General features: G+C 60.7%; 1 protein-coding gene across 1 annotated transcript in view; it reads left to right on the top strand.

Moving 5' to 3' along the window:
- The window catches only part of SHANK2 (SH3 and multiple ankyrin repeat domains 2), a 490,643-nt gene that overhangs the window by 226,297 nt on the left and 243,365 nt on the right, over positions 1-20,981 (top strand). Inside the window, exons 13-14 of the mRNA XM_042957704.1 lie at positions 4,171-4,340; positions 9,987-10,100. Coding sequence (XP_042813638.1) covers positions 4,171-4,340; positions 9,987-10,100 — 284 coding nt within the window. The remainder of the gene's footprint in view (positions 1-4,170; positions 4,341-9,986; positions 10,101-20,981) is intronic.

The following is a 20,981-nucleotide window of genomic DNA, read 5'->3' as shown; positions in this document are numbered from 1 at the left end:
TCACGGTTAACAGCAGCTCCGGCTCCCGGCCTACGAACGGTCTCGCTCCCCAACCGTCCTCTCAGAGTGGGCCGTGAAGGCTGATGCTTTAACACCACGGGACGGGATCCGGAAGGACTCTGGTGCCTCAAAGTGCGTCAAGGTGGAGGCGCGAACGTTTTCCGACATCGTACGGCGCGAGGCCGGCTCGAAGACGAGGCGGGACGGTCGTGCCTTCCGACTGCGACAGCGCTCCCGGCCCGGCCTGCGCCCGAACTCCCATCAGAACGCGTGACGATCCCAGCCGCACTTCCCGTCCACAGTCTGACCGCGTGGCCAGCAGGCGTTTTAGTTGCAAGGGGCGCTGAGGAGGCCTGTGCGGACGCCCGGTCCGGACACAAGTGCAGCGGGGCGCCTTTTCCACGATGCCAGCTCGCGGCCATAGCGCGGCGCGGGGGTTCGAGGCGCGGGCGCCTCCAGCCGGGCGCAAACGCAGCCGCCACGGTCCGGGCGGCAGGTGCGGGGGGCGTGCCCCGGGGTGACCCCGCGGGCCGAGACCCGAGGCAGGAAGCGTGCAGGTGGTGGCTACCGGTCCCCTCTCGCAGCCAGACCCTCAGCTGAGGGCCTACTGCGTGCCGGGCACGGGGCTCACGGCAGGGAACCAGCCAGAGGTGGTCCCTGCCCTCGGAACCGGGGACTAAAGCAGCACGTGGATAAGTGAACGATCTGACCTGGAGGGGCACCGTCCGGTCCACGGGCAGCCGTGGCCACGAGCCACGGGCCGGAGCCCAGTTTGGACGAAGCGGTCCAGGAGCACAAGGGACGCGGGTGCGGCTGAAATCCGGAGAGAGTCGGGAGGAGCAGGAGGTGAGGGGGGCAGCTGGGAAGGAGCTGGTCACACAGGGAACCCCGGGTCAGGAGTCCGGCGTGGATGCCGAACCCACTGTGACGACGATGAAGTGTTCCAGGCGGGGACCCAGTGGCACCTCCCCCTTTCCGGAGGGGGTCCTAGGGACAGCCGCCCTCCTGCTGCACAGCAAGACAGCGCAGACCCGCCCAGAGGACACGGTGCTGGGGGAGGGGAGCCCGGAGGCCTCTCTAGGTCGGAGAGGGGGGCCCGTCAGAGACCCCGCCGGAGGCCCCTCTCGCACCCACCCCGGCTGGTGCCAAAGACGCGGACGCTGGGAGCTGCCGTTCAGGGAGGCCAGGCACCGCGTAGTAACGTAGTAAGTGGACCCCGGGGGGGCCTGGGAGCGCGTAGCCCAGAGGGATGTGAAAGACCAGGCACGCTTGACCGGACGTGGGGCTCACGGGGAACAGATTCCCCACCTGGGTTCTCCCGGACCCCGCAGGAGATGTGGCGTCTCTCACCGGGTCCCAGCAGGCCTTCAAATGCCGCCCAGGCAGGAACCGATCTGGGGAGGGAGGGGGCCGAGGGTGGGGGCCTGCGTCCTTGGAAGAATCCGGAACAGCTGGAGCGCGTCGACAAGGAGCTTGACAAGGAGCGCTGCCTGGGGCGCCCTCCTCAGGGCGGCCGGGGCCGAGAGCAGACCATGGCTGCGCTCAACGTGCGGTGACGGGGTCTGGAGCGGCCTCTTCTCCATTACCCTCCTGCCGCCCCAGCCCTGGGTCCCACCCCTGCCATCCCTCAGTGCGCACAGGGCAGGTGCGTCGAGGACACTTCAGCCACGGTTTACAGAGGTCTGGGGGCCCTGGTGTGTGGTCCTCTCCCCAAGCCTACCCCTCTCTACCTACCCCAAGCCTCTTCTGAACCCGTCTGGTGCAGGTGAGTGGCCCCAGGGGCCACATTCCCTATTGAAGCGGAATTGGGTCCCTTGTTTTCCAGGACTCACCTTCTGCACCCAGAAGCCAGAGAGGAGACCCCCTCATGCCCCTACTCTCCTCTGAGCCCTTGGTCTCTTGGGCCAAGCCGCCCTGAGTCTGGCTGAGATGAGGTGGACTGAACTAGGAAATCGTACCCTGAGCTCATGCAGGTGCCACAGAAGGCTGGCGGGGTCCTCTCAGGTGGGAACATGGCCCAGCTACTCTGGCTTTCCCGAATTCTTTCGCATGACTGCCAGGTGACCCAGGTTGTCCCTCCCCTCCGTGAGTCCTGCCTTGCCAAGCTGTTACCTTGGACCAAAATGTGTGTGTGTGTGGTGGTGGTGGGGGGGGTGCCCACGACATGTCTTTTGCAGAAGTCACTCCTCTCAGGGCTCCTGGCATGCCTGGGGATAAATGACATCCGTCAGAAGGAACGTCTGGGTCTTTGAGAGGAACCCCAAGGTGCATTTTCTTGTGCAGACACATTGATCTGTAGCTGGCCAGGCAGTGAGAGGGTAACTGAGGAGGTGATGTGCGCCCACTGGGCAGGGGCACCTGGTGGTACCCAAGTTCACAGGGGCACCTGCGCCCCCAGGATTCGGTGACCTCCATCTGTGGCTTGAACTTGGTCAACGAAGGCTCCGTTCGAGAAATCGCATCCCTGGGGACACACGGCCCCCCCAGCCCACGCTCAGTCACGACGGTGAATGAGTCGCGGGCCCAGGACGTAGTGCTGCCCTGCTCGGTGAACTTCTACGAGCACAAAGCAAAGCGTGTGCCATTTATCAGGGGTGCGGGTGTGGGTAAGGACCGCGCAAAGAAACGTGGAGGGTTCACATTAACCCCCCAGCGTGAGCGGTCCCGTCAGCTTCTGAAATTCTCCTTGCAAGCCTGTTTCACAGCAGCCCCCCACCCCTGCCCGTGCGAACGTCCTCCTCGTAGAAAGCTCGAGGCCCCGTCCACGGGCTCAGGGGCCACGGTATCCATAGTTGAGTGGGGCCCCACCGCTGGGGATGTGGATTTGTGACACGCGTCGGCCCCTCCTGAGACCCAGGTGTGGCTCCCCAGTTAGAAATCCCTGCCCAGCTTCGACCTTGTGTGTATGCTCTTCCCAAAGACCCCGTCCCGGGAAGACGGCTCAAGGACACCTCGTGTTGTCCCCCATAAGAACGAGGGTGGCCGTGCTCTCTTTCCGCTGCCCAGAAGTGGCCGGCTTCGGCCACCCGTCACGGGGGTGCGGGGACGTCGTGACAGAAGCCCCTCAGCGTGTTTCTCTGTGAACGTGCCTCCCGCGCACGCATAGCCCCCCTGTTGGGGCGGCCAGGGTGTTTCTCACCATCCGGCCTGGATGCCGACCTGGAAACGTACGCTCTTTGTGAAATAACGTAAAGCGCGACAGGAGGGGCCCCCCTCTTGTGAGACACCTTGTGAGCAGGGCTTCCGGGAGCAGCCACGAGTGTCATCCCGAGAGCTCTCACGGAAGGTGCTGGTGTTTCCGTACCTGGAGTGGCTGGTGCCCGCACGGCGAACCTGATAACGTGCCAGAGAACCGGGGTCTGCCCCGATTTCTGCCTCGCTGCAGCCCTTTGCTTTTATTTTTCTAAAAAATTGCGTTAAAGTGCACATAACATAGAGTTTGCAATCTCACCTGTGTTCGCACAGTTCCGCGGCTCTAAGCGCGTTCCCGCTGTTACACGGCCGTCCCCACGCTCCGGCTCCAGAACTGTCCATCTTCCCAGGTGGAGGCTCCGTCCCCGTGAACACGGACCCCCAGCCCCTCCCCTGGCCACAGCGCCCACCGTCCACGCTGTCCCCATGAGACACTGACCCCCAGCCCACCATCCTACTTAGGGACTTGGCTGTTCCAGGTACCTGCTTTCAATGGAATCCCGTCGGGATCGTCTGCCTTTTCTGACTGGCTTCTTTCACTGAGCGCGACGTCCGCAAGGTCCACCCATGTTGTAGCAGACATCAGAACGTCCTTCCTTTCTGAGGCTGGGCGTTAGTCTGCTGTGTGGATGGGCCGCACTGTTCATCTGTTTGTACTTGCTGGGCGCTCGGGTCGTTTCCATCTTTCAGCGTCATGAGCGGTGGCGCTGTGGACAGGGCGTGCAAACGTGTGTTTGGGGCCCTGCTTTCGGTTCTATGGGGTTTATTCCCAGAAGCGGAAATGCTGGAATTACCGGTCTCTTAACCACGAACGCTGCCCCCGGGCCTTTTCACGTCTTCGCCTCATCTAGAACCGGGGGCTCCTATGTGACCGCTTGAGCGGCACGGTGTTTGTGACGAATGGATGGGCTGCGGGCCTGGAGTGCGACGTGCGCTGTCTCAGGCCGTGACCCTCTCCCTCTGTCCCCTCCCTCTCAGGCCGGCTTTCCCGCCTGGAGCCAACAGGGACACGCTGTCTGCCTTCGAGTACCCAGAGCCCAAGCGGAAGCTGTACAGTGCGGTGCCGGGGAGGCTCTTCGTCGTCGTCAAGCCATACCACCCCCAGGTCGACGGCGAGATCCCCCTTCACCGCGGCGACAGGGTCAAAGGTCAGTGTCCACCCTGCTGCTGGGGCTGGGTCGGGCCGGGGCCCCGTTGGCCTCAGTGGACCCCACGTTGGGGTGTAGGTGCCTGGGGGCACATACAGAGCCCCGGGAAGGCAGAACGGGGAACAGAGTGACGCTCGCCAGTCACTCTGGGGGGACATAGCTGTGGCATCCCTGATGCCTGTTAGGGAGCAGCACACACACGTCTAGAGTGAGATTCCATTGCAGAAAGTGCAGGGACGGGGGCAGAGGTCCTTTCTACCTGGAAAACCCCTGAGGGCCCCAGGAAGAAGCGGCGTGGAGGGGGGCACCTGGGGGGGCTCAGTCGGTTGAGCATCTGACTTCGGCTCAGGTCGTGATCTCACAGTCCGTGAGTTCGAGCCCCACCTCGGGCTCTGTGCTGACGGCTAGGAGCCTGGAGCCTGCTTCGGATTCTGTGTCTCCTTCTCTCTCTGCCCCTTCCCTACTCATGATCTGTTTCTCTTTCAAAAATAAACATTAAACAAAATTTTAAAAAGCGGCATGGGAGGAGGACCCGTCACAGGTCATATTTGGACGTGTCTTGTTGGGATTTGGGGTGTCTAGGTAGACGGTCCAGCAGGAGCCACAGCCTGGGGCCGATGGTGTTCCTGGGAAGGAAGCCCGCCAGGTTGGAAGGAAGTATTCCCCGAGCAGAATCCTGGGAAACGTGGTCGAAGAGAATTGAAGGGCTCCATGAATGCCGGGCCAAGGGGTTAGACTTTGTGGCCGGGGTCCTAGGGAGCCAGCGACGGTTTCCGAACAGGGAGAGGAGGTATGGAAAGTCTTTCAGGAAGACGGGTGTAATGACGGCATGAGCAGGAGGTTGGCGGGAGCTGTAGCCTAGCCCTGTCATCTGAGGACAGATCTTCAGAAGATGCGTGGCAGGTGACAGACAGTGTGCCCCTTAGAGGTCGGCCGGCCGGGGCCAAGTCCTGCCGGCCCCCCCCCAGGTCACAACCCAGCGCCCTCTTCTGTGCCCTGTGCTAATCCGGCTGACCCCAGCTGGCTTCTGCAAGTGTCTGGTGACAGGTGGAGGCCTCTTCTCTCATGGCCCCGCCTGGTCGTCCAGCGGCACGTAAACTTGGCCACCCGGTAGCCCGTACAAGTTCCCCGGAGCTCGGTTCATTTTCTTTCCGGCACTTTTCCTCACCTTAGATCACGTCTGTTGATCTTTTCCCAAAACTCTTTTCTCTGAAATGTCCCCTTCGCTGTTAAGGCCATCTCGTGAATTTTTTCTAATGTCGGAAATTGCACGTTTAAACTCCAGAGTTTCTGCGTGTATCGTTTCTGTCGTTTCCTTTCACGCGAGACCTCCCCTTGCCCTGTTGGGGTTTCTCGCTCCCCGAGAGCGTGTACTGTTTTAGGACACTGGAGTGGTCCAGTCGGCACTCGGAAGTCCCAGTCTGTGAGTCCCCCGTCCGGGCCATCTCAGGCTGGCCTTGCTTGGTTTCCTCTCCTTGTGAGGACGGGCTTTGTCCTAGCAGGTCTTGATGTGTCTGGTGACCCTCTGTTGCGTTGTGGACACAACGCTTAGTTGTGGGGGATTCTGACTTAGTTGTGGGGATTCTGACTTCGCTGAGTTTTCTCCTGTTTGGCTGGGTGGCCTGGGTGACAGGCCGGCTCAGATCTGGCGCCCCGCTGAGCTGCTCGACGCCCTGCACACGGCTCAGGGATGGGGCGGTCCGGTCTGCCGGCCCCTCTCGGGCTCCTTCCCTTGGGACTCACAGGCTCCGGGCCGCGGAGCGGGGCTCTCTGGTCCAGCTTCCCTCCCGCAGGCCGGGCCCGTGTGCCTCCCCGCCCATTCGGGCACCTTCCCCTCCGAACCCGGGGTTTGCGGCCGCCTTCCCTGGTGGCCAGCGGGGCCTTGTCCATCACACCTGTAGGCGGAAGTCCCTGCACCGTCCCTGTCTGGGGCGGAATTCTTGTCAGCTCTCAAATTATAAACATTCCAGTCACAAACGTAGAGGTTCACACAACCCGCAACTTTGAATCTTAGCCCCAGAACGCGTCGCGGGGTCGACTTTGTCCCCTAGGAGCGAGCGGATTCACGCTGTCCCCGTGACAAGGACGCGGCTTCTGCAGACTGGCTGGCTGGTGGCTCCGCCGTGGCGATCACACGGGGCCCCGGACAGAAGGCGACAGAAGTGATTTTGCTGAGTGCCTGGGGGTCCACACTGCCACCTCGGCCGTGCCGCTCCCTCGCGGATCCCCTGCGCCGCGGCTGCGGGGGGGTGTCCTGGAGGTGCCCCAGGGACGCGCCCCTCCCCTTTCTCCCGGCCTGGTGGGGGCACCTCTGGGAACAGGCCCTCTTCTGAGAAAGCTGGGCAGGCCAGGCCCCCGGGACTTGCCCCGTCCAGGAGCCCTCGCCTGAATACCGTCGGGTGATGCGCGAATCCGGGGGGGCTGTCGGCCGGTGTGAAGACAGAGCACCGCCCCTTATGGCCTGCTCTTACTGCGTCTGTGTGCACCCCACCCTACCTACCCCGTGGCCCCCAACACACCATCCGGGACTCCCTGGCCGGCCCAACTCTGAGGTCGGCTAAGCCCTCGGCCCAAGCCCCAGCCTTCCTTTGATTCCATGTGTTTCCATGGTGCTCTGCACCCCAGACCCACGTGGGGCTTCAGCCCGGGCCGGCAGGTGACCACCGGCAGGTCGCTTCGTATCTGGGAGCTTTGCGTCTGTCTTCCACGCATCAGAGACGATAACAGAGTAGGTGGAGGTGGAGACCCCCATCCCTGAGCGCCTACTGTTTACTCCGCACAGCACTGGGCACGTCACGTGCGTTTCTGCACGTGAACCTCGTAGCCGCTGTAACTCCGGTAAAGACCTCCCAGTCTTCCCCCAGCTGGTCACCAGGGGCCCGGGACCCAGATCTACTTGGTCTGGACTCGGAGCCACGCCGGTCCCACCCCTCCCCGCTGTGTCCGCTCCGACCTCCAGCTCTGCTCGCCTGTACCCGTGTTCGTGCTCTCGACCGGGTCTTGGAGAGACGAGAGGCAGATTGACCGTGTCTCCTTGTACGCGGGCGGGAAACAGAAGGGCAGACAGGGCACAGGGCTCGGGTCAGGGGAGTGGGGGCCGTGGGGGCGGCCGTGAGAGACGGAATCCGAGGAGACCCCAAGTCTGCAGCCGGATGAGGGGAGGCCGGGGAAGAGGAGGAGCCTCACAGCCCAGGGGCAGCGGGAAGGTGGCTCGGGGCAGAGGGGTGGGCCCAAGCCGCCGAGGGGTCCCCCGCTGGGCAGGAGCCCCGCGGGCAGTGGTGTGAGGGGATCCGCCCCTCTCTGCATGTTTCCAGGGGCCTCGCCCCAGACTGGGACCCAGCCCTCGCTGCAGGAGAGCAGGGTGTGTGGGGAGCCGGGCCCATCTCCCGTGGAGAACAGAGATCAGTTCCCAGACTCGCGCCTCAAAGGGCGGATGCAAAGGACTTCTGTTCTGAAGGCAGCTGGGCGGGCCATGCAGGCCACTGACAGTTGCCCTGGAGCCCGTTATGCTGGGCCTGGGCCCCCTTCCCTCCGGCCACACTGTGTGGCCTGGTCTTGTGAGCAGCCCCTGCATCCTGGCTGCCCGGCTGGCGGCTGGTGGGGTCCCGGCAGTAGGCGGGAAGGCCCCGGGGTCCTGTGGATACGCCCCCGGCTCCCTGACCCCCAGCCGTGGAGGGTGGATCTTACTATTCCCGGCGGACCACGGAGCCCGTGCACCTGGGAAAGCATCTTTTGCATACCTCTCCCTAAGCGTGGGTGCCCGGGAACAGGGGTGTGCCTGCTGTGGTGCCCCTTGGGATACTATGTGAAGGAAAGCCCAGGATGGCTTGAAATTCAGATGGCCTACAGCGACGTTCTAATCAGGGGGCTTGATGCAGAATGGGGGGCCCTGTCGCTCAGGCTGTCCCAGCCCAGGGGCTCGCTCCCGGACACTCAGGTAGCTCCTTCCTCGATGACCCAGGCAGGTGCATGGCAGACGGGGGTGGGGACTCACTCAGTGACAGTCCCTCCCAAGCCCGGTAACGGCCCGGCTCATCTAGAACCGACAGTGTTGTTTTCCAAAGTACAAGGCAGGGCCGTGTGTCTCTGGAGGGGAGAGGCCCGCCCGGAATAGCAGCCAGGAAGCGGACAGCTAGACCAGAACCTTCTCCAACCGCCATGCTTCAGCTGTGGCCTCGGGAGCGCGTGGGCTTATAGAGGGCGAGCGGATACTCCGTACTCAGGGTGCAAAGTGTCTACTTTTCAGTGACTTGCATCAGCAGTTTATGGGTGAGCCCAGCCCAGCTCCCTGCTTGCTTACAAGGAACACCCTCTCCTACCTGGGGACAGGTGCACCCTGACATGGAGCACTGCCTGGCGGCAGCGGGAGGCCCAGCGCCTGCCCCTGTGCTGGGCAGCCTGAAGCCACACGCCTAGGTCACACCTTGTCTGCGTGGCACGCACAGAAGCTTCTCACCCCCGGGCCTGGGCTTCCCGATCCGTCAGAGAGGGACAACGCCCCCAGAGCTCTGCGAGCGACACAGAGGAGGCTCGTGACCCCGTGCTCCCCGCCCATCCGTCTCCAGACTCCCCGCCACAGAGTCAGGGAAGACACGCCACAGTTCCACGGACACCACGTCGTGCTTCTGAGTGTGTTCCTTTTATCCCGAGACCCACGGGAAGGGGCAGAGGCTGACGGCGTGAGGGGCCGGCGTCAGCATGGGACCAAACGCTTGAAGCTGCTCGTGTCCGCATTTCACTGTGCAGAGTGGCCCCCACGGGCAGGCCCACCACCCCTTCTCTCTAAGGGGATCGGCGAGCCCCGCTCCCTGCCTGCACCCGCGTGATCAACAGGCCCTTCCCTGACCGGCTGGCTCGCCGGAGGCACGGGGCTCCGGCCGGCGCCGTCCTCCTCCAGTGCTCCTCTCCTCGAGGCCGCACGGAACACGGGGTCAGGGCACAGCCCCCCACTGCTCTGCCAGCTCCTGCTGCACACTGACCTCCCAAAACTGGTTTAAAAGATCAGGCAGGGGCGCCTGGGTGGCTCGGTCGGATAAGTGTCCGACTTCGGCTCAGGTCGTGATCTCACAGTTTGTGAGTTCGAGCCTGCATCGGGCTCTGTGCTGATGCCTCAGAGCCTGGAGCCTGTTTCAGATCCTGTGTCTCCCTCTCTCTCTGCCCCTTCCCCTCTCATGCTCTGTCTCTGTCTCTCTCTGTCTCTGTCTCAAAACTAAATAAAAGATTAAAAAAAAAAAAAAAAAGATCAGGCAGACCCAGACCTTTGGACTCCCCCTCCCCCAGCTCGGAAGGGGCAGACGTGACCTCGTCATTCCTTCTGTCCGTGGAGGTGACCTGTCCCCCCACTTTTTCCACCTGACATCGTTGATGGCAGGGACTTACAGTTCCCTTCTCCCGTCTCAACTGGGACACCAAGAGAGGGGACAAAGTAGCCGTGGGACTCGTGGTCTCAGATTGCATTAGGTCTCCCAGGCCTAAGGGGAGAGGAGACCTGGGCAGTCTGGTGTCCACACCCTCAGCACCGTCTTCTCGACGGTCCCCTCGAGGTCCCCTCGTGGACGGCTGTGTAGACCTGGCCGAGGGCGCTGGCACGGCTCTGTCCCGGGCCCCCGAGCCCACCCGCTAACGGCTTCCCCTTCTTGTCTCTAGTGCTGAGCATCGGCGAGGGAGGCTTCTGGGAAGGCAGCGCCCGCGGCCACATCGGATGGTTCCCTGCCGAGTGCGTAGAGGAGGTGCAGTGCCGGCCCAAGGACAGCCAGGCAGGTAAGGCGGGCACCACCCTTCACCGCCCCTCGGGCCCCGGGCGACCCGGGCGTGCGGGGCGTGCGCTGAGAACCGGCTGGTGCCTGGCTACAGAGAAAGGCCGAGTTTCACAGCAAGGATTCCTCTGTGTCATCGAAAGAGGTTGATTCAATTCCTCTGGGCTTTGTCCAAACCAGAAATAGGTTGCAAGACAGTGCGGAAGCATTTAGTTAAGGGGCTGTTCAGTACACGTTCCAGAAAACTTGGATCGTTGGTTTCAGCTTCGGAAAAGGGCTTTCGTGGGTTGAGTGAGTCCTGCAGCCTGGTTATATCCGTCTCTCGTGCGGACGTCATGAATGGGCAGCTCGCCTTTCCTGAAAGGCCCTCCGTGCCCCCCCCACCCCCCCGTAGAACCACACAGTTTGATGTTTCGATGAAAACCACTCGGGAGAGGTTGGGGCTCGCGACGGAAAATCATTTCCCTGTCTCTCAGAACTCCAGATATAGCCTTTGCTGCAAACCGTGTTGAAATCAATTGCCAAAACATTGACTTGAGTAAAACGTTGAGAGGTGATCGCTGGTGTAAAATGGTGTGGGGCACAGATCTGCTGGCTGCTGGGGAGAGCGAAGCATTAGCCGTCGTCCGCGAGGAGCCGGGGCCGCGTGTGCTCTGCCGGCCCTTGGCCGAGTCCCTGGCACGTCGCACACACGTCCGAAGCAGCCGCGTTTGCTCTGCGGCCAGTGGCTTGGCTGCGTCCATCGTGCGGGCCGGTGGCCCCCGTCCCGAGCAGCTTCCCAGCCCACGTGCTCCCCAGGGAGCCCCTGCCCCGGGGCCAGCGCGGCCGGGAAACGAGGCGTTCTGAGGACACGTGCTCTGGAAAGCGCGGTGGTGTCTCCCGATCTGCCGGGTCCCCCGACACGTGGCTGGCTTTGCAGCCGCTCGGGGACACCCAGCTCTCCAAGAACTTTGGTTTCAGAGGGCCGTCTGTTTGCGCTAAGCTTCCCACTGTTCGGTCTCTGCTCGGGTTCCAACACCGGGTGGGGGAGATCGCGACGTTCGCCGTATTGTAGGGGTGTTGAGGTAGGAGGCAGCCTGACCTGAAGCTTGGAAGGTGAGGCTGCCACATGCTCCAGTGGGGAAGGCGGCTGGGAGGGGCAGCCGCCAGCCGGTGGGGGGTCTGGCTTTCCCGGGGGTGGTGATGCATCCACCGAGCCCCTGGTACCAGCCGGACCTCCAGGCAGTGCCTACGGCCCCCGGCCCACCCGCATCCTGTCCTGCAAATGGCCCGCCCAGCCCCTCTGGTCTGTGAAAGGCAAGACCACGGCCTACGAGCGCAATTCCCCTTCCAGGAGGCCGAATGCCCCCATCCTCCCGGTCTAACTTCCCTCCTGACGGGGAGGGGAATCCAGCCGTCCTCCCCTCTCCTGCTCCTTCCCTGCCCACCTGCCAGCGCTGCCCCGCTTCGCCTGGATAAGATGCCCACAGGGCGGGTGGGGGCCGTGCAGCGTGTCCAGGCCGGTGGTCCCTCTGGAACGGCTTCCCGGGGGCTGTGTGTGTGTGTTTACCGCGGGGAAGCTGTCGGGTGTGGTGGACGTTCCTAGAAGGATGCTCCTTGCTCCCGCAAGGCTCTGCAGGTTGGTGTCCTTTTGATAAAGCCGTGTTCTCTGCCCAGGCCGATGTCCAGCCCGACGTTCAACACCCTGGGGCTGCAGCCAATCCTGGGGGTTGCGCGCGGGGCCTGGAGAACCTTGGAAGCGGGTCCCTGACTCCCGCACGACCGCGCCAGACCCTGGACCGGCGGCACCCCGTGCAGGCACCCTGTGCACGTTTCCTGAGCCCCCCTGGCCCGGACCGCTTGCGGGGCTGAGCCCGAGACTAAACATGGGTCACGTTGTCTGTAAGGATCTTAGCAGCTGGAGCAAATTGCACTGTAACAGGTTACCACAGACACCGCAACTTCATTATCTTGTGGGTCCGGAGGTGAGGAGTCTGGGGTGGGTCTCACGGGGCCACAGTCCCAGCATCAGCAGGGCCGCCGGCCTTTTCCAGAAGCTCGAGGGGAGAACGCACCTCCCTGTTTTCTCCAGGTTCTGGAGGCCACGGCGTGCTTGGCTTGTGGCCCCTCCGGCCAGCCTCGGAGTGTGGGCCAGGCCCCTTACCCCACATTTCTCCGACCCTCTCCTGCCTCTTCCCCACCTTAGGATGTGTGTGGTCAGATTGGGCCCCCCCGGGTCGTTCAGGCGAGGGTAAGCTGATTTGCAGCTTCCTTCTCCCTTTTCCACGCAAGGTCACTACTCACAGGTGCCGGGGATTAAGGCTGGAGTGTCTCTGGGGGCCCCCTTGTGCCCACCGAGGATGGGGAATTATGAGCCCAGTAGCTGTGCTGTGACTTAGGCTATGGTTCGGAGGGGGAAGGCATCCTGTCACCTGGGATGGAGGGCGGTGGCACGGAGAGCAGGATCTGAGCTGGATTTGGGGGCCAGGAGGTTCTGATGCGACTCCCGCCGCGTCCCGTGTGCCCTGGGCTTTCTGAGCTTGTGACTTAGCACGATGGGTCCTTTTTCACAGATTTCTTTTATGGAGGTATGATTTACGTGCAGCGAAACGCAGCGGGTGTAAGCGTAGTTCCGTGCGTTTTGACAAATGTGTATCCCTGTCTGTGACCGCACTTGGGGTACATTTTCACGACCCAGCACATTCTCTTCTGGGGGCTTTCTGGCTGCCCCAGCCCCTCCCCCATCAGGGTTCTGCCAGCAGAGGCCGGTATACCGGTTGAACCTCACAGAGACGGGCACCCTGTGGCAGGCACTTCTGGGCTAGGCTCCTGGCAGCCGAGCGCTCTCACGTTCAGCCACGCCGCTGCAGGGACCACGGTCCGTCCGTTCTCGTCACCAAGGCATACTCTGTGCCATACTTTCTTTGTCCGTGCTCCCAGCAACGGGCATTTGGGTTGCTTCTCGGTTTGGGCTCATAGGGAGGTTTCTGCACGCGCCTTTCTCTGGACACGTGTTCCCCTCCCCCGGGGAAATCTCTGGCTGTGCACTTGCCAGGTCACAAGACAGGAGCACGTGTCACTTTATAGGAAACATCCAGACGGCCCTCCCCACTGCCCTGCCTCTCGGTGCTCCGCCAAGTGAGGGCTCCGTGGCCCCACTTTGCCGACGCGTGCGCCGACCTGTCTCGGCCCTGCGGCTGTTCTGTGGGTGCGGAGGGCACCACACTGCCTGTGCCACACGGCAGGTGCCACACAGCGTTCTTGTGCGTAAGCGTCTCCCGTGCGCTTGCCCACAACAGTCAGCGTCTTCCAAAGTATCAGGGTGTGTCTTTGTCCGTTTTTATATAACGTTTTTAAATGTTTATTTATTTATTTTGGGAGAGAGAGAGAGAGAAAGCAAGTGTGCAAGCGGGAGAGGGGCAGAGAGAGAGAGAGGGGGAGAGAGAGAATCCCGGGCGGGCTCCACACTCACCACAGAGCCCGACGTGGGGCTGGAACTCACAAACGCAAGATCGTGACCTGAGCCGAGGTCGGAGGCTCTGCCGGCTGAGCCCCCGGGCGCCCTGTCTTTGTCCAGTTTTCACTGCTCTGCCTCCTGGTCCTGGTTTCCTTTGTGTTCTCTGCTGTCAGCCCTCCGTCACGTACGTGTTGCCGGTACTTTTCAGAGCCTAGGACTTGACTTCGTTTTCTAGCTGCGTCTTTAAGGAATGGGAAGTTTTTAAAATTTTAAATGAAGTCCCACTTAGTGATTGTTTTCTTTCATAATTAGCCCTTTTTGTAGCCCCTCCCCACCCCCCAGCCCTGCCATTGTTACATATTGACAGCGAGCTGACCTGGAATATACACGGAATCCAGACACGGTACAAAGTACTTTGCACAAGTTTCCACCCCACAGGCTCGTTCTGTACAAAGTCAGTCTGGTTTGGGGAGTTCTCTCCCTTTGGGGAGCCCCGCATCTCTTTGTTGTAAAGTGAGTATTTAGCCCGCAAATCCCACTCACACGCGTTGAATGAAATAGGTGAACGATTCAAGGAACCCACGACATGCGAAGGCCGCTCAGGGCACCTTATGCCTGAGCTCGACCGACTGATTTCCCGTCACCCAGCGACAAACGTTAGGGGCTGCTGGCAGCCATCAGCAGAGTGATGTGGTGGCCCCAGGACCTTGGCTGGTTCGCTGAGACACCTTTGGCTCAGTGCCGTGGAGAGGTCGGTAGCTGTATCTTCAACGTGGGAAGTGCTTGCTCTTCTGAAGCTTGGTTCTTATTTTTTAGGACTGTGTGTTTCTGCCACGTCAAAGTTTCCAATAAGCTTTCCTTTGTGGTGTCTCATCCAGCCCGAGGAGTAAGGAATCATCCTCCCCGACGTACATAAAAACACCGTCATCTCAGCACGCAGGAGCGCACCGGGAGGGGATCACCAGGCTGGGCCGTGACCTGTTCTTTGGAACTCCTAGCGCCCTGCCCTGTGGTACCCTGCCTGGTAGAGCGGCAGGGAGACCCTGGAGTTACATGCATGTCCCTCCCCCGTGCTTCTGGGGTGCAGGCTTCTTAAGGATGGGGACTCGTCGGCAGATGCATTAGGTGGGGTGATGTCCGCTGCTATAACGAGCCCGTAACTTCGGCGGCTTGATGTGTCTTTTCTGCCCGGCTGTGGCCTCATCACTCTCAAGGGCCGTAGGGGCCTCTGGCTCAGAAGGAACGTATGCCACTGCCTCTCTGTTCCCAGTGTCAAGGCCCAGCCGTGTGACCTGGAGGCCACAGGGCTCAGCCGTGCGGTCCTCTGCCGGGAGCCACCGCTGGCGACTGACCCCTCCGTGGGATAGACAGAGGTTCGTGGCTATGGGCGGACACAGACACATGTACATGTTAAGAGAGGCCCATTAAGGAATTGGCTCAGGCGGTTGTGGGGGCTGGCAAGTGTGGGATCCGCGGGGCAGCTGGCAGGCTAGAGCCGCGGGCAGGAGCTCAGGCGGCAGTCTTGAGGCAAAGTGTCTTCATGGAGCCTGTTCTGCTGTTCGCCGATGGGAGGGGCCTCACCCACACCGGCGAGGAAAGTCTCCTTTACTCAGAGAGCTGGTTGCAGGTGCCGGGAACTGTGCCTGCAGAACGCCTTCCCAGCAGCCCCCGGCCGAGTGCCTGCGGCTGTCTGGGTGCCGCAGTCTGGTCAGGCTGACACCTGAAACTGACCGTCCCCATGACCGGCCCGCACTGTGGATGGAGGGAGGGACGGCGCCTGCCTCGCGGCCCTGCAGGGACCTCAGCGGCCCCTCTGCTTTCCAAGGCGTTGCGTCCCTGTCCCGTAAATCCGGGACGGTGGCGTGGTCCTTTCTCTGCAGAATTGTGCCCATTGAACCACGATGAGGGATGCCCCCCAGTGACACACCTCCAGTGACAAATGGACAAAATCCATCCAAAATCATCACTTGGAGCCATTGATGAGTCCGTTTATGGAAGGCAGAGGCATGCACACGCGACTTCCAGTGACCTGGCTCATGCATAAACGGGGCTCCCCGCTTGAGGACCCGGCAAGGCCAAGTCACTGCCAGGCAATGGCGTCTCAGTTGCTGAGATAAAGGACCGGACGGTCTGATGAGAACAGGTGAGAAGGTGGCGTGAATAGCCACTGCCCATCCCTGACCGCAGCCTCCAGAGGCAGCCACGTTCCGGTCGCCCGAAGGCCACAAAGCTGGGCAGTTCAGACCTCAGCTGCAGGACGCCCCGTTCTTAACTCCTGCCTCCCTACCGGGAGTGTACCCGGATGAGCCGCCCCCGCACGGTTCGGGGGTGTCACATGCCAAAGTGCTGCCACAGCCCGTCGGGACCCCCGGTAGATGCACCGACCCCCAGGGAGGAGGCCTTGTGGGGTTCCCGGTGGAATGGACTTCCGGAATCCAGTGGTGGATCTCCTGGGTACAGGCTTGCGACCGGATGAAGGGCGGTGAGTGCCCGGCCAGGGCTAGCTGTGCCCTCCCCGGTTGCACTTCTAGGGGGTGGGATAAAGCTGTGTTTAGGAGTTGGCCCCGTTAGAAGATTCTAGAAGCTATCCATAAGAACAAGGTCTGGACCAGAAAGTCGGAACACTGCTGAAGAATCGGATGTGCGACACGTCCCGTCTGCCTCTCGGGGAGCACCTTGTAATCACCCTTTGGGGAGGTATCGTGACGATCCCTTTTGTCAACAAGGAAACACCACGGGCCCTTTGTGTCCAGGCTGGGAACTGAACCTGACCGTCCACGTTTCCCGGCTCTCTCTTCGCACCGGACCCGTCTCGTTCCCGCTCCTGCTGGGGACCCTCCTCCCCAGGCGCTCTGCAGCTTACCAGGGTGGTGGCCCCTCACGCAGAAGCCCCCGTCGGCTCAGCATCGACACTGACTCTGGGAGACGTCTCCCGAGGACCTCGGGCACAGGCTCTGAGGGCCGATGACACGGTACTCCCGGGTCTGGGCTCAGACCCTACGGGTGGGCTGGGGCGCCATATTGAATAGCAGCTTCCTCCTCCCAGAATCGGCTGTGAGCACCGCTTACGGCTCTGCTCCCTTCACCCTCCTGCTGCATCGGGGCTTGAAACCACGTGTGAATGGGCCCCGGAATCACCCCCTCCTTCCCCTGGAGGGCACTGCCATGTGGCCTCATCGCCTTCAGCAAACGCTCTGGTCGGGGCTGAGCCAGAACGTGAACGTGACCTCGTGGTTTGCCGAACGTTTGTGAGCATTCACGAGTGGCTCGTGGCTTCCCTCCTTTGAGATTTCTTGTGTCTGTGCACGCTGATAAGAAGGGAGATGAGGAGGAGGGAGGGGAACCTCCTCCATGATGGCGCTGGACTAGGGGCCTGTCTGCCTGGTGCATCCTCGTGGCCCGATGCTCGGATACACCTAGGATCCCTCTGTATTCTCTGGGCGGCTGCGTTCAGCTCACCCAGCGTCTCCCAAGATTGTGCTGGGACCGGTCACAACTGCTCGCTGCAGGGCTGGGCAGGGTTTGCTCCGGCCCTTCCGGAGAACACGTCCGGACCCCTGAGAGCCCTTCACCTGTCAGCTCAGCTTTTGCAGGTGATGTCCGTGACCTTCACAGTACGCTCAGGAGGTGGGGACACGGCGGTGTCCCTCCCCCTATTTTACAGGTGAGGGTCAGAGTTGTAAGTGACTCGCTCAGAAAAGCACGCTTAATAAGTGGCCGAGCCAGGACCCAAATGTAGATACGTCCAAGCTGATGGTCTGTTCCATTCATCCTCCAGACTGGAGCGTCTCCAGGGGATCAACCACCCCCTGAGATGTTGAGATTCGGTGGCCAGGAGTGGTTGTGGTAGTTATGGTGGTGATGCCAGTTGGGTCAATGCTGGTGGTGATGTTGTTGACGGTGGTGGCGTGTGGATGGTCGTGGTGGTGATGCTCTTGGTGGTGGCACTGGGGTTGGCGTAATGGCGATGCAGTTGATGGTGGTGATGGTAAGGAGGTGACAAAAGGAATGATGATCATCACATCTGAGGGTCCAGCTTGGTGAATTCTGCTCTGGCCACAGGTATCTTTATCCCAGTCTGCCCAGCCTCACCCTCCTTTCTGGAAAGCTCCTGGGTTGCCCTCCTGTTTCCTGAAATTTCACTTATTTCTTTAGGCTCTCCTTTTGGTGGAGACACATCACCGATACTGGGTTCCCTTGACAAGAACCACGTTGCCTTCGTATGTCTGTTTTCAGCTGGTGCTCGCACGGTCTTTGTATTTCTAATGTTTTGCATGAACTACAACAAATAGAGGGGACTTCACAAACCATTCTGTGTCACTTAGTGGACAGCTCCAAAACACCACCCCTGCCCCATGCAACCAGCATCCCGGAAGTCCCCACATGCCCCTTCTCAACAGGACCCTCTCTCGCTGCAGGGCTGATAACCCCGCCCTGTCTTGCACGCCATTCACCTCCTTATTTGGTGATAGATTTACTTGCTTACTTTAAAAAAAAATGGATGTTTATTTTTGAGAGAGGGAGAGTGCAAGCTGGGGAGGGGCAAAGAGAGAGGGAGACAGAGAATCCCAGGCAGGCTCCATGCTGTCAGCACAGAGCCCGACGTGGGGCTGGAACTCAGAGCTGTGAGATCATGACCTGCGCCGAAGTCGGATGCTTAACCGACTGAGCCACCCAGGCGCCCCACTGCTTTCTTGCTTTGCATCCCTAAACAGCGTGGCTTCATTCTGACCGTTTTTGAATGGTTGATAAGCGGAATCAACCACGTGTGTGTTGTGTTATGTCCAGTTTCTCCCCTGACATCTGTCCGGGATGTCCGGGTCGTGTGAATGGCTCCGGTGCCCATCTCGCTGTGAGGTTGAACATCTGTGCTTCCGTGGGCGGCCACTTGGGTGGTCACCAGCCCGGGGCTGTCACAGACGGCGTTGCTGTGGACTTGTCTCCTAGCGTAAACAGGTCTGCCCTTCTTTTCCTCACACCCGGGAGGGATGGTGGTCAGGCTTGGGTGCGTCCTCCACTTTTCTAGATGCTTCGGCCGTGTCCTAAGTGGGCGTATCAGCCTGTACCTGCTGCTGTAACAAATAGCACAGACAGGGCAGCTTAAACAGCAGACATTTATTTCTCCCAGTTCCAGAGGCCGGAGGTCCAAGGTCGGGGTGCCGGCGTGTCTGGCCTCCTGGCTGGCGCACGGCCGCCTTCTCGCTGTGTCCTCACGTGGTCCGGCTCTCTGGTGCCTCTTCTCGCAAGGGCATCAATCCCATCACGGGGCCCCCACCTCCCTGGCCTCCCCTGACCCAAATTGCCTCTCAAATGCCCCACTTCCAAATACCGTCCCGTCGGGCATAGGGCTGTGATAGAGGCACGGGGAGCACGAACCTGTAGTCCCTGGCAGTGGTGCGGCCACATCCTCCCCGCCCTCGCTGGCCGTTCCCACTACCGGTCTGGTGTCCGTGCAGCGGCAACTCGGGATTTCAATGGGTTTCCCTTATGACTTCCCAGCGTGAGAACCCGTTTTGTACGTCTGTTGGCCACTTACTGGCATTTCTTTTGTGTCAAGTGTCAATTCAGGTCTTTTGGCCAGTTTCCTTTAGAGCGGCTTCTTAGTGATTTGTGGTCACTCTTTACATATTCTACGAGAGAGCCCTTTGTCAGTGATACATAGCTGCTAACATCTATTCCCAGACTGTGGCTGGGCTTTACACTGGGAGGCCGGGGACCCCCCCCCCCCCCCCGCCTTCCACCTGGCTCTTGGGGTCACCGATTTCCTCCTTAACATGGAGAAGGCAGGCATGGGCACAGGACAGGGCCTCCTGCAGACAGCGCACACCAGCTCGACTGTGACCCCATCACCTCCTTGACACCGTAGCCAATGTGAACGCACCTTCTGCCTATGGCAGGGGATGCTGGCTGCCCGTTTCAAATGGTGATGCGAGGAGCTCCTTGTAGAAATAAATGTATAGGGACGACCACATTGGGAAAACCCTGCCCTGCTGCTTTGGGGTAGCTTAGCAGTGACCCCTTTCCCAGGAAGTCCCCTGAACTCAGTTAGCTAGCTTAACCTAGTGAAAAAGCCCAGGTCATCCGAAGGCCTTCAGGATGACAGGGTGGGGGGTTGCAGCTGTGTGCTCGGAGTGGGTGTCGTGGGTCTGTGGACTCGGTCCAGGCAGGAGGCCCATCATGGGACGGTGTGACGCTGGTGCTGTGCCAGCCCCAGGACAGGACATTTCTAATCTCCAAAACAGTTCCATGAGCTGTCATCGCCCCTGCCTTGCACGTAAGGAAACAGAGGCCCAGAGACATTGTACAATATGTACAAGGTTGCACAGCCTGTGAGTTGCAGACACAGGATTGGAATCTAGGCCACCCAAGCCAAGGGAGCCTTGGGTTCTTGAGCCCACGGATAGAGAAGCAGCACAGCCCCACCCCCACCCCCCAGAGAAGGCAGGAGCCAGAAGGACAGAAGTTACTGCTCGGTCAACAAGCTGGGGGTCACTTGGGAGAGGAAGAACCCCCACGTTAAAAACAAACACTCTATTATAAAAACTGAAAACGTCTATGAAAATGCGAATCACTGGGGGCAGAACGGTTTTGTTCTTAAAGCATACGGTCGTTTTGGGGGCATCACCTAATGAAAGCACAGAGTGAAGGGTTCCTCTAAGACTTGCCGTGCCCCTGGGAAGACTTGGGGTCTCTAGGCCCAGTCTGAGAAAACCCTCATTTGGGGTTCAGCCGTCTCTATGCCGGAGGAGGAAGTCTAGGTTGCTGGTTGCTAAGAAGCAAACGCGTGGCTCATGGAAAAGCTGGGGCTGATTTTGAACTTCTAACCCAGGGCCTCTTCCTGCCACATCCCAGATCAGGGGGTGCTCTGTTCACTGTCACTCCTTTAACTGAAGATGACAAGATCCCAGAGCTCCCCCTAATGCTCTCTTCCCCCAAAAAAGGAATTGTTATTGTAGTAATTTAAAAGCCCCCGAGTTCTGTCTGTCTTCAGGCATAGCTGGGTCCGGGTGCTCAAATGATGTCCCCAGGGAGCTTTCCCTCCATTTTCAGGCACTGATGCTTCTATGACGGCGTTGTCCTTTGGCCAGCCCACTTCCCAGGGTGGTCCCTGACAGCTCAGGGCTTATGTGCTCCCGAGAGCCCAAGTCCAGCACGGACAGAACACGTCTTCTCCTGTGTGCTTGGCAAGCGTCAGCGATCGGCCCTGATGGGGTTGACCTGAATCATGTAGTTGCACCCCAGAACCAGTTGCTAGAGCTGGGAGATGAGTTTGCTTAGGGAGCGTGGCTGGCCGGGCCTGGGACAAGAGTGTGGGTGGACGGCCTGCTAAGGGTAGCTGGGGTGCTGTGACCAGCAGCAGGAGGGAGGCAGCCGAGCCCCTGAGGATGTCCGCAGACGTCCCTTCAGCAGGGGAGCCCGGGCACCTGGGCTCTTGCAACAGGAGAGGAG

The sequence above is a fragment of the Panthera tigris genome, chromosome D1 (genome assembly GCF_018350195.1).
Source record: "Panthera tigris isolate Pti1 chromosome D1, P.tigris_Pti1_mat1.1, whole genome shotgun sequence".
Lineage (NCBI taxonomy): Eukaryota > Metazoa > Chordata > Mammalia > Carnivora > Felidae > Panthera > Panthera tigris.
This window is presented reverse-complemented; position numbering and strand designations above follow the sequence as displayed.